This window comes from Typopeltis vanoorti, chromosome 10, assembly GCF_054136105.1.
Source record: "Typopeltis vanoorti isolate ZY-2024b chromosome 10, IOZ_Tvanoo_1.0, whole genome shotgun sequence".
Lineage (NCBI taxonomy): Eukaryota > Metazoa > Arthropoda > Arachnida > Uropygi > Thelyphonidae > Typopeltis > Typopeltis vanoorti.
This window is the reverse complement of record NC_143558.1, coordinates 38,320,829-38,333,267: the sequence shown is the minus strand read 5'-3', so window position 1 is coordinate 38,333,267 and position 12,439 is coordinate 38,320,829. Positions and strand designations below refer to the sequence as shown.

General features: G+C 35.9%; 1 protein-coding gene across 1 annotated transcript in view; it reads left to right on the top strand.

Moving 5' to 3' along the window:
• Positions 1-11,955: 11,955 nt before the first annotated feature.
• LOC150102348 (poly [ADP-ribose] polymerase tankyrase-like) overlaps positions 11,956-12,439 on the top strand; it is a 1,002,656-nt gene continuing 1,002,172 nt past the window's right edge. The window contains 1 exon segment of the mRNA XM_090399561.1: positions 11,956-12,201. Within this exon segment, the coding sequence (XP_090255687.1) occupies positions 12,176-12,201 (26 nt within the window). The 5' untranslated portion in view covers positions 11,956-12,175.

The window sequence follows — 12,439 nt, the reverse complement described above, 5'->3', positions numbered from 1 at the left end:
TTGGAGTATTTTACCAATGCTCTTCCTCAATACATCAACAATTTTCTATCTGTGACATCCAATCCTATTAATAGTTTTGCTAATGATGGTGTTCTCCATTCCTCTTTTCATTCTCAACACATTGTTGTACTCAGGTGACTTAGATTTCAAGATCCTCTAAACAGTACTTTAAGCATTTATCTCCTTGCCATTAGGGGGGGGGGTCGCCTGGATGACCTGGTGAGTTTTACTGCCATTAAAATGCAATCCTGCATTATTTCCTGGAATAAATACCATTCTTACCCCCGCTCCCCATAACACACACACACTTTTTACAATATTCTACTTGCTAACATCAGTTTGGATCATCAGTTTTTTTACTTAATGGGTTGACTTTAAAATTCAGCTTATCCTAGCACTAACACATCACATAGCCTCTCCAGCCTCCAAAAAAAATTTGATACAATGTATACTTTTTCGTTCTAAAGAATACTTTACGTCAGATACACAAACGAAAAACGTCGAATAATTTCCGCAAACAAAAGGTTATTTTGAATATCATCGCTTAAGAAAACATGCCAACCAGCTTGGTCATCAATCTACACCATAGGTTCCCAAACTTTTTCGGGCCATCGCCCACTTTGCAAAGACATACATTTTGTAACGCCCTCCCATTATAACAGTTTTCCGCGTTCAGCCGTTTGATATTTTTGACGTAAATAGCAACTAATGATACATTACTGCTTATGCCGTTAAATTTTTAAAAAGAAGTGGCCAATATGTGCTTCATCTTGAACACAGTTATTGCTATACCGATTTTGCTGAAACGTAGCCCATATGTAAAGATTGTAAAATGTATGCTCGAATAATAACATTATGCACAGTTTCATACAATGGTTTAAATGTGAACTACAGTTGAGATTGCATTGTATTAGTAAGAATCTTATTGTAATAATTAAAACACCATCAAATGTATTACAAAATTGTTTATTCCAAACTTATAAAGTAAAAATACAAAACAAAAATAACAAATCAATGTGAAGTTTCATACAGTGGTTTAAATATGAAAATTCGGATTATATATTAAGAGATTGCATTACATTAGTAAGAATCTTATTGTAATAATTAAAACACCATCAAATGTATTAGATGGTTTATTTGGAACTTACAAAGTAAAAAAACAAAGAAAAAATAACAAATTAATGTGAAGGATGAGCCTGGTGCATTTTTAAAAGTTTGTTAATATCGGGTTCAACTTTCGTTAAAAAAACAGTCGTAAATCGCCACGCTCAGTTATATGCAATCGGTTCCTTTTTTTAGATAATAAATTACCTACAACACTAAACCCACGCTCAGCCAAATAAGAAGATGGAAATGCAATTAAAAATTTCTGCACTATTTCCCATAATCCAGGGTACAGTGTCAGTATTGATTTTTGAAGCCAGAACTCTTGGTATCCAGTTTTTAATTTTATTTTTAGTTCATTTGTTGTGAGTTCTATGAGTTCCACTTCTAAATTTGATGATCCTGCTGTGCTTACATGTGAGAAAGGATCTAGAACCCAATTTGGTATATTCATGTTTAGAATATCCTTGAATCGCTCATTGAAATCAGCATGGAGAACCTCCAAGTGTTGGCAGTATGTAAGTAAATCTTCCTTTTTGAGAGACACTGCTGATAAATTTGAAAAGTGACTATATTCCCCTCAGCCTGTATTCCGCTTGAACAGAAGAAGTTTCCCCCTACAAAAGCGGCAATAACTTTTTTTGTTTTAATTAAATTCATTTCATCACCTTGTAGTTGTAGATTGACTTCATTAAATATTTTATAGAGCTCTGTCAAATAAGCGATGTCATTTTTGGATGTAATCAGATTGGCCCGCAATCCGTCGTCTCTGTTCTCTAGGAACTCTAGTACTGAATCAAACAAATTGTAAAATCGATTAGACAAATACCCTTTGAAAGCTAGCGAACTTCTGTGTGAAGCAACAAACGAGTGAAATCTTCATCGTTTTCACTACAAAGTTGGCTAAACAATGTCACTCAATGAATTGCTTCTAATCTTGTTGACTACTCTAATAACGTAATGGAGCGACGTGTGCAGGCGTTCACTTAAATTTTTCGCAACCAAATGTTGACGATGAAGAACACAATGTATAGCGAGTACATTTGGTGCTGCTTGTTTCAAATGCACTATGAAACCCTTGTGTCATTGCTGTAGCACCATCAGTAGCAGCAGACAAAATATTACGAATAGGAATGTCTTTCTCTTGAAAAAACTTATTCATGATGTTAAACATAGATTCTCCCTTTGTATCCGCTTCCAAGTTTTTAGCAAATAATTATTGACAAACCTTTTCTTCTTTTATGAATCGTACATATACGTAGTGGTTCATTATTTGGGAGAGTTGATTCATCGAGTTGAATGGAAAATTGGCATGTCTTCAAATAATCGCACAATGATTTTTCAACGTCTTCAACCATTTCATCGATTCTTCTTCTTTGCACTGAATTATTGCTCAAAGGAATTTTCCTGATGATATCTGACGTTGGCTTATGAAGCACAGTGTTTATTACTTCTTTTACTGCCGGCAAGATTAATTCCTCACCAATTGTGTGTGGTTTTCCCGCTTTTGCGATTAATAATGAAATATTACAAGAAGCTTGTAATCCGTCATTATCTTGTCATTATCGACGTAAAAAGTTTTGATATAGTTAGACGTTTAAAATATTTTTCTTCTAGTACTTGAAAATAGGACAAATCTTTTATCCTTTTTGTGAGCATGCATTTTAGTCAAATGCTCTTGTAGCCTAGAAGGCTTCATTTGAAAACACTTTTTGGCAAATCAAGCACATGGGTAATAATTGGTTCGTAGGAGACTGAATAAAACCATATTTCAAATACTCAATACTGTACTGTCGACATTTTTTCTTATATTCAGACATAATGAAGTAATAAAATTTGCAAAAATATTCACAAAATAAAAGATTTAATTTACACTTTGTACGACTCCACTTATCTATCACACTTTCGACTGATGATTGTTGGCAAAGCACACAAAAAATAATGAAACTTATTCCTAAACCACTGGTATTTATAGATTTGAAATCTAGCCCGAATCGACTTGCATGCATTGACTTGTTTGCGATACCATCGTACTCGTGCTTTGAACAAGTCGCTGCAAGCACCCATATTCCTGTCAAAACATGCTGAATTGAGTGAATTACCTACGTAATAGTTGACCGACATACTACTAGTTAAGACGCGTCTGCTGCGTGGATAGATTAAAGCCTGTATGACACGATCAATTTTTACAATAGCAAAAAATGAATACATATTTTAAGTATATAAAAAATAGAAGTTAAAATATCCTGCATGACACGTTCAATTTTTTTATTTTGCACGCAAGCGCATTTTGTTCGTCCGACCACGACGTTGTCCGAATAATTATAAATAATAATTCATAAATAAAATAATTACACAAGATATAAACAACAAACCTACAAAACATAACCACAGAAAACAGTATAATAAGTTTCGAATAATATTCGCTTTGTTTTTTCCCTCTAGTTAGCAATATAAGTTAGTGCTAACTAAAAATTTACGATTTTATTTATATCTTGCCATTATTATTTTTACTCGTAATATTAAATTATATATAAAATTGGGTTTATTTTTGTACAAATCAATTAGAAAAGTGGTTTTATGTATTATATATATATATATATATATATATATATATATATATATATATATTTGAAATGAAATGAAATATAACGAATATATTTGCTACTGTAAACATACATATATACATGCTCTATTTTTTCATTGACATAGAAAATTGACATCTATTTCTATCTGACATGTTAAATTTTCAAATTATTAAATAATTGAAATGGAAAATTGATAAAAAAAATCGTGTAAGACGGGCATAAGATGAATTAAAATGCAATATTTATGATTATCTAATCGCAAAATCACGAAAATAATTAATTTTTAAATATATTATTAATTTCTTCTATAAAGAGCCACCGACCCCTAGACCGCCTCCAAATGCTTCTGATCCCACTATAACCCTCCCCCCTAGAAGGCTTCAGCCGCCTCTTTGGGAACCTATGATCTACACCATTGAAAGCTTTCCATTTCGGCAATGAGATTGTCACTTTTATGGAATAACTAGTTAGTATTAACCAGTGTAGCACTTTTCTCTTCACTAAGATCTCTATATTTGTTTTAAACAATTGCAACAACAGTAGTGCATGGTAAGTTTAGCCTGTGGTCTCCCTCAGTGTTCGATACGCCATCGTCACAAAATTTAATAATATTAATCTTAATGGGAAGAGAAGGCCAGATAGACCTCAAAAGAAGATGTATTATTTCAATCTAACGAGACCGGAACAGATCAATATGGTCTATATCCGTATTTACCATTATGATGATGTAATGTGTTTACGCTTCTTTTCACTGGAAGGAACAGGATCCTTACTTTGAATTTATGTGCTGTTATTAACAACAATAAAATAGAATAATAATTATAAACAGTTTATAATTCATTGAGAAACGCCAAACCTCCAAGATGTAGCAAGCAACGTCTTAGTAAACAATTCACGAAAATTGGGTATTGGTTCAGGGGAACATTATCTCTAAAACTGTCGTATGGCGCAAAAAGTACTGAATAACTACAACAATATGTTATGGAATAAACGGTTTATTAACAAAGAAATATGTTTACACTTGATATGTACTCGTTCATCCACAACCATCGGTGGAATCTTGGTCGAATAAGGCATTAACGACGGTAGATTGCGTGCTCGAAATGAGCACCTTGTCTTTCAAGACAGGTTTCGTAGCGCATGCGAAGGTTCGCTTATCATATGGAGAACATGTGCTGGACATCTTCGTCTATGATCTCTTGTGCTTTTAAGCGTCGAGATTTTGCCAAAGAGATTTCCATGCCGTCCTGTCCAAGGCTTGTTGTTTTGCTTCTTTCCAGTTAATTCCATTCTTTTCCAATTTTTCTTTAATTTCCTTTTGCCAATCTTTCCTGGGTCTGCCTATGTTCCTTTTTCCTATTTTCTGACTTTCGTATACAGTTTTTGCCATTCGATTAAGATGTCCAAACCACCTCATTTGGGCTTGAGTTATGAATTGGTTCAGAGGTGCGACTTGAAGGTCGTCTCTTATAGTTTGATTTCTTATTCGGTCTAGACTTGTTTTTTTGCGCCACTTTCCTAAGATATTTCATTCAATTGTTTGTAGTTTATTTGTGTTTCCTGTTGTTAAACACCAAGACTCGCAACTGTATGTTAATGTTGGTAGAAACACTGAACAGTACACTGCCATTTTGGTATTCTGGGTGACTTCTTTCTTATCTAGGAGTGGGCCTTTCATTGCATAGAATAGCTTTGGTCCCCTGGTTATCCTGTTGTTAATTTCTGTGTCTAGTCTAGTCTACCATCATATGATCCCAAGTATTTAAAGGAGTGGACTTCTTCCAGTTGATGGTTCTCTATTTTTATTATGTGTTTTGGTTGGTTTCTAGATATGATCATTGTTTTAGTTTTATTTATATATATGGTCATATTCCTTTTCTTTGTTTCTTCATACCAAATGTTGATGTTGTACTGCAAATATTTAGCTGTATTTGCTAGAATCACTACATCATCTGCAACAGCCATGTGTGAAATCCTGGTTTCTTCCAGTTTCCTGTATCCTAGGTGGAACTTTTTTGTTTGGCATGCCTTTAAAATTTCATCCATTACTATAATGAAAAGAAGAGGGCTGAGGATACAGCCTTGCCTCACTCCTACATTGGACATATCATGTGATTTTATCCCTTAGTTCATCAAGGTTTGAAGGCGGGTCATGGTGGAATACCCATTCTTTCAACATACTACAAACGAAGTCATCAAGTGATGTGAGATCACTAGAACGTGAAGAGTACGGGAATTCTGTGAACTTCGAAATGAGCCGTCTGGAAAAGGGTTCTGATAAATAGGCTCTAGAGCCACTTGATGTGTGACAAGTTGGTCGTCCTGTTGGAATACCTGTGCACGAAATGGAAAGTTTTTTGCACGACACATCCTATGCACATCATGGGTGAACGAAACTAACACATTCTCGATGTAGCGTTCGCTATTCAAGGGCATGGTTACACCACCCTCTTCAGTGAAATAGGAATGAAAGCACAATTATGTCACGGGGGGGGGGGAACCTTGCACCATGCGGTGACCTCGCTGTGAATAGGTTTCTCTTGGACAAATTCAGATCTAGAGAAACCAAGAAACCTGTAGGTTCGTCTGTTACATGACCATTTAGATGGAAATGCGCATCGTCCGAGAACCAAACATATTATATATATTGCTGTTAAACACTGACCCACCCGAATGATGTACGAAAAGGCACCTAGTTCCTTAAGCTTCTCTGTAGTGACCGCCTCGGTATCCCAAGTTTTGCCGCTATTTCGGTGTTGACTGCATTTCGAAGACTGTAACACTTGCTCCAGTACACGCTCGTGATTCTCATTTGTGTTAACAGTTCCTGATCTCCTTTTTTGCCTTGCGGCACTCCGGTGCGTCGGAACTCTCTATTTAAGCAACGATGACACTATTGCTTGGGACACGCTTATGGAAACGACGAACATACTGCTCACAAACATGTTGTAGGCTTGGACTATTTGCTCTACTTTAGCGTAGTATGAACGAAAATAATGCTCAACAATAGACGTCTTTTCTTCCGATGTCAACACCATCGCTACAGCTGAATGTAATGGCGTAGACTCAACACGTGCATTTCTTTTAATGTGCATGCAATCGAAAGGCATATTTCATAGCGCGTGTACTGAAGGGGGTGTAGAACTTCAGTACTTTTTTTGAGCCATACTGTAATTGAAAACTAGCTGATTGTCGTAAAACGAGGTATTACTGTATTCACGAACTCGGTTCATTTATGACGTTTTTCATCTCGGTTTTGGCGTTTAGCTGTGAGTTATAAACTGTCTATGACTATTATCTTACTTTTCTTGTTGTTAATGGATGATAAATTTAAAGTAAGGGTGTTATTGCAACTAGTGAAAAGAAAACACACAAACATATTATGAATAAAATTATTAAATTTAGCGATGGGACGTATCGAACACTAAGATAGACCATAGACTAAACTTACCTGGCACTACTGTTATTAATTGTTAAAAACAAGTGAAAATTGCAAGATTAGTTCATACAACAGTTATTCGTAAATGTGAATCTTGCTGCCGAAATAGAAAAACTTTTAATGGTGTAGATTGATGACCAAATTTCTTTTGCGGAAATGTTTCAAAATTTTTCGTTTGTGTATCTACCATAAATATATGCTTTATTTATGTCATTAACGCACATACAACTGCTGGAAACTGTTGTTAAACCATTACATGTGTCTTACAAGTGAAGAAATGATACTGATTTGCTGTAGATGGTGATATGGAACTTAACATCATAAAGTAACAGTGGAGTTGGATAAAGGAAATCCTTTACTTGGTGATACTGCTGGACTTTTCAAAAGTATTTGACAGGATTCTACATGGAATTCTGTTGCATGAACTGGAGCAAATGGGAATGGATCTAAAGCTGATGGATATATATCAAATAGTGGTTTATGGAGAAGTTGAGTCTAGAAGGCAGGTGACTGATAGTGCACCTCAGGGTTCTATACTTGGTCCCCTGTTAATTTGTACGTTAAGGATATTGAAAAAAATTTGACAAGAAATATCCACTTGTTTGCTGATGATGCAAAATTGGGAAGAATGTCAATGAAGGTGATGTAGATATCTTGCAGGATGACTTAAATATGCTGGCAGTATGGGCAAAGGTAAATGGCTACTACTTTAATTTGACTATGTAAAGGTGATGCACTTTGGGGGGATGAAATCACACGCTATGTGCTATAATAATGGAACTAAACTGCAAGAAGTTGATGAGGCAAGGAACTTGGGAGGTGATTGTGGACAGAGAACTGAAGTTTAGAAGCATATTGAAAAGGTGGCCAAAACAGCACATCAGATTACATGGTTGTTGAAGAACACTAACAAACAGGGATAGGGAAGTTGTTGTTGTTGTTCCACTTTATAAGGCATTAATAAAGCCACAATTTGGACTGTTGCACACAGATCTGGTCACCTGGATTCCTTGGTGATGAAGAAGTGGTGGAGAAGATCCAGAGACGAACAGATTGCTGAACAGATAGGCCTGCAACATGGCATATCATCCGAACACAGTTGCACTCTTGGGTGCATCATATTCTTCCATTATATACTAGCTACAAGCACGTGAGTTACATAGCACGATGCACCTTGTCCATGGGAATGTCTGTTGACCTCTTTCCAAGCAGTGAAAGGAGAAACAACGTGTTTGTGAGTGTGATTCTTGTTTAATTCTTTTATGGCTTAAAACATGGATTAGAGAATTCTAAAAGCGTAAATAACTTCTTCCATGCTTTATGGAGAAGAAGAAGAGGAACGAGATTCCGAGACTTTTTTTTGAAAGAGTACAATATTTTCATAATTTAGGATATAATGTGTGATAAGTAGCTGTATTTTTAATGATAGTTTTAAGCACTTACAAGAAAATGGTCATTGGCGCTTAGCTAGGCTTTTAGATCCCTTGGCAAATTCTTCTTAGCTAAGCGCTTTTTATACTGTGACAATTCGATAATTTTATCGACTTATAATTCTGTAAAATATCATTCCCATTGTGCCCTTATCAGCTGCCTCAATGCCAAAGTTTCCTATGTGAAATCGATGAGTACAGTTGAAGATATAAGCACTGAAAGTCAAAAGGCATAATATATTAAATAACTAAAATATATATAGAAATACAAGATATTATAAATCCACGAATTTCTATCTGTCAGTGGTGGATTTTGAAACTTAAAATGTTTCGAAATGAGAATAAAATTTTCAGCATCAGACTCGCCTTGATATTGTTAGTTTCTTGCCTGGTCTCTGATGAGAATCAACAGTTTGAAATTGCTGCCAAAGTGAAACTTTAACCAGGACCACAATAAAAGGCGAACATACGGGCTGCTGGACAGAGTTCATTTCTGAAACTTTCATATAATTGAATATAAAATGAAAGCATTGAATATGAAACTTTAAGGTTTCATATTCAATTATGCAATAATTATGGACATCAGGAATCAGAGCAGAGTCGTTTTAATATTTGACCACAGATGTTAAGTTTCTATTCCACTTGTTGCACGAAGTTTACCGATAACAGCACACCGTTTATTGAACAGGCAAATAAGCAAACAAGAAAAAAGTAAAAAATACAAGTTGCATTTCCTTCACTTCCCATTGTTTATTCCATTTTATTTATTGTGATATTGGATAAGAAAACGAGCGATCATAAGACGTCATCATTTGATACTAGCTCATTTTGTTCTGTAGTCATCTTTACTTTCCGAGAAATTGAAGAAATGTCTTTTCAGGAATTGCAATGAAAAATGCGTAGTCATAACATCATTGGCGAATGCGTTCTTTGATATGATTCGTTTTGGTATCAGGTTGAGCATAGCTTTATGTGAACACATGGATTACGACTTGGTGAGCTTCTGACAGATTACAGCGGAAAGGCAAACTGGTTACGTCATGCTTGGAAAAAAGGCCTAGGTTCATATCCCGTCGTTGGCGGTGGAATTTTATTTATTCTTTTTCGGACAAGGCGCTTCGATACTTGAATACATGGAATTCACGTAGTGTTGGAAATGCGTTTTCTAGCACGTGACCACCACGTAGGTTAACAGACCTTGGATTACTGTACTCAAGTATGGAGATGTGAAAGTGGTGAAGTGGATCCAAAGGCGAGCAACTAAGATGGTGTGTAGTGTATGGAATGCTCCCTATGACGATAGGTTGTGAGGGTTTATGGGTTGCAAAAGTTGGCTGATAGGCGGAAAAGAAGGGATTTGATTTGGGTTACAGCATTTGAGTTACAAAAAAAAGGCGTTTATAGGATTGATGCAGAGGAAATATTTCAGCGCTTGGCCAGCGGGGGCGGGGAATAAGGGGTCATCCCCGGAAATTGAGTAAGCTTGCAGCTAGCATGGTTGTGTGAGAACTAGATTCTTCGTTTGGAGAGTAGCAATTTGGTTGTCAGTGTTGAGTGCCTTGTCTATATCAATCTTCTTCTTTCACTACGTGTTATTCCTGCTTCCTATGCGTGTCACTTAGATACGACTTCTTGTTAGTACCACTCCCCACCGACCTGTTTGGAGGGGTGTGGGGGGGATATTTTGACTGTAGAAGCGTATGTTCACGGGCCGGTTTGCCTGCTTGCGGGATGAAAAACGCGATAAACCCTACTGTCCGCGCCCAAGACCGGCTAACTTGGCTATGCCTGAGGAAGATCCTCAAATTCCTCACGTGTCCCAGGTTCGACGGGATTCAAACCTGGGACACTCCTTCCCCAGGCATATGGCTGCGAAGCGCAAAGCCAGTAGGCTAACCGCGCGGACCGCCTTGTCTATATCAATGAGTTCTGAAAAAGAATATTGTGTGGATAGTTGTGGTCTCCCGCGATAAGTTTTCGCCATTGTATGCATTTGAAGAAGTCGTAGCCATTGAAAGTCATTCTAAATATTTTTTCAAAACATGAATTAAAAAAATCTTTTTCATTATAAATTGGTTTGAGAAAAACTTTCGGTATATTTCTTTAGTATAATAATTTTAATAAGGAACTCATAAAATTTCTTGACTATATTCCCCCCCCCCCTTTTTTTTTCTCTCTCTCTCTCTCTGAAAAATATATTTAGAATTGTAATGTTTCAAAAAACGTGGTTTATCAGTATCATGTTTACGTAAAATTGAAATGCGCTCTGCTCTTGTCAGTCTTTTTTCGGTAATTTACGCTATATTTTGCTGCGATGTGAGCCCGTAGGTCATGGCCACATCTTGCCTTCCGAAATATCAACGCATTTTCTATAACTAGTTGCGCTGTATGTTTTTGTTCAAAAATCGCACTTGTTTCTTGCGATTGGTTTATATGTGTGTTATAAGGGAAAAATGTATAATGGGTATTTTTTTCATATGAAAATACAAATGTCGTTTTAAAATTTAATTTCCTGTTTCCCCTTCCAATATATCTCTCTCACTCCGGAAATATTGCGAACCTTTCTGGTTTGAACATATGAAATAAGAGTGACTCCCGTGTAACATTGAGCTGGTGTAAATGATCAGGATACCAAACATCCTTTCTTCCATATTACAGAAAGTCGTGAGGATCGATATAGTTTCAGTAGGTTTCACTAATTCTTCTGGGAGAGTTTGTAAGAATGTTTATTTAAGGATGATAGCAGGAGCTAACATTTCCAGTACATCTTATGTGTAAAGAGTAAAATTTGGTACATGAACACTAAATAACAAAAAGTTAATTGAATTAGGTATAGTTTAATTGAATTTTTTTTTTTTTTTTAATTCAGGGATAATATGATTCCTGGTTGTATATTCCTGCGCTGTACTCATTACTTGCTAGCTGACATAACAGATGTAAAGAATTTTTATCTGCTGATCCACCTGTATTTTATTTATTTGTATTTCAGTTGTGAATTTAAGCGGTTAAATCCAAAACTTAATGTAATTATTCAGTACCAATAGTTAACTTAATGAATTCGAGAGTACTTATTATTTATCTCATTAGGATTGTTTTGAGTTAAATAGTGATTATGAAATCGTGTCAGTTTTTAATTTTGGTATTCGTTGTGATGTATAAATATGCAGGTGTTGATAGCAACGGCACTTCCAAGCTGGTATGGTCACTAGGCAACTACTCTCCGGTTATCGCACGTGTGTTCTAGCTCGAATTCAATCGATGCAGAAACGTAGCTAGCCAATGATGAACGTTTTTACTCCTACCTTCAGCGAAGCTGTTGCGCTGTAGTGTAGGAAACAGCGCCATAGTCTCGTATTCTTTTCTTGTATTTGTAGCTTTTTGTATATAAGTTTTTCATGTTGTTTCAGACTCTTGTGATTCCACATTAGATAATCGTCATGTGAGAAGCAAATTTCTGCAAACTGTGTAAAATGGTATACTTTCGCATTTGTTTGTAACTCTTCTGGATAATATTTTCGGCAAAACCTGCTGTGTGTTCGCGAATATTGAACACCGCCCTGTTGATAATTTAAAGGATTGCAGCCATGGCCTTTTGAAAATTAAAAAGATCAAATATGCGCCCAACACGCCGCAATCGAATGTAAGTGCTTATTATTATGAAACTGTTCCGAAATCAGTTAACTTTACGAGTGAAAAATTTTAAAGTGCCCTGAAATCAGTTCTAATGTTGGTGCGTTGGCAAATCGAATTGTGTATTATTAGCGCTAGCAACCGCATTTAATTTTATAAGTGAAAAAAAAAATGACAGTAAATGAACTCGAGGAATGCAGTTGTGTCTACATAAGTTATTGAGTACTTACACACATTAAAAAAAGTAA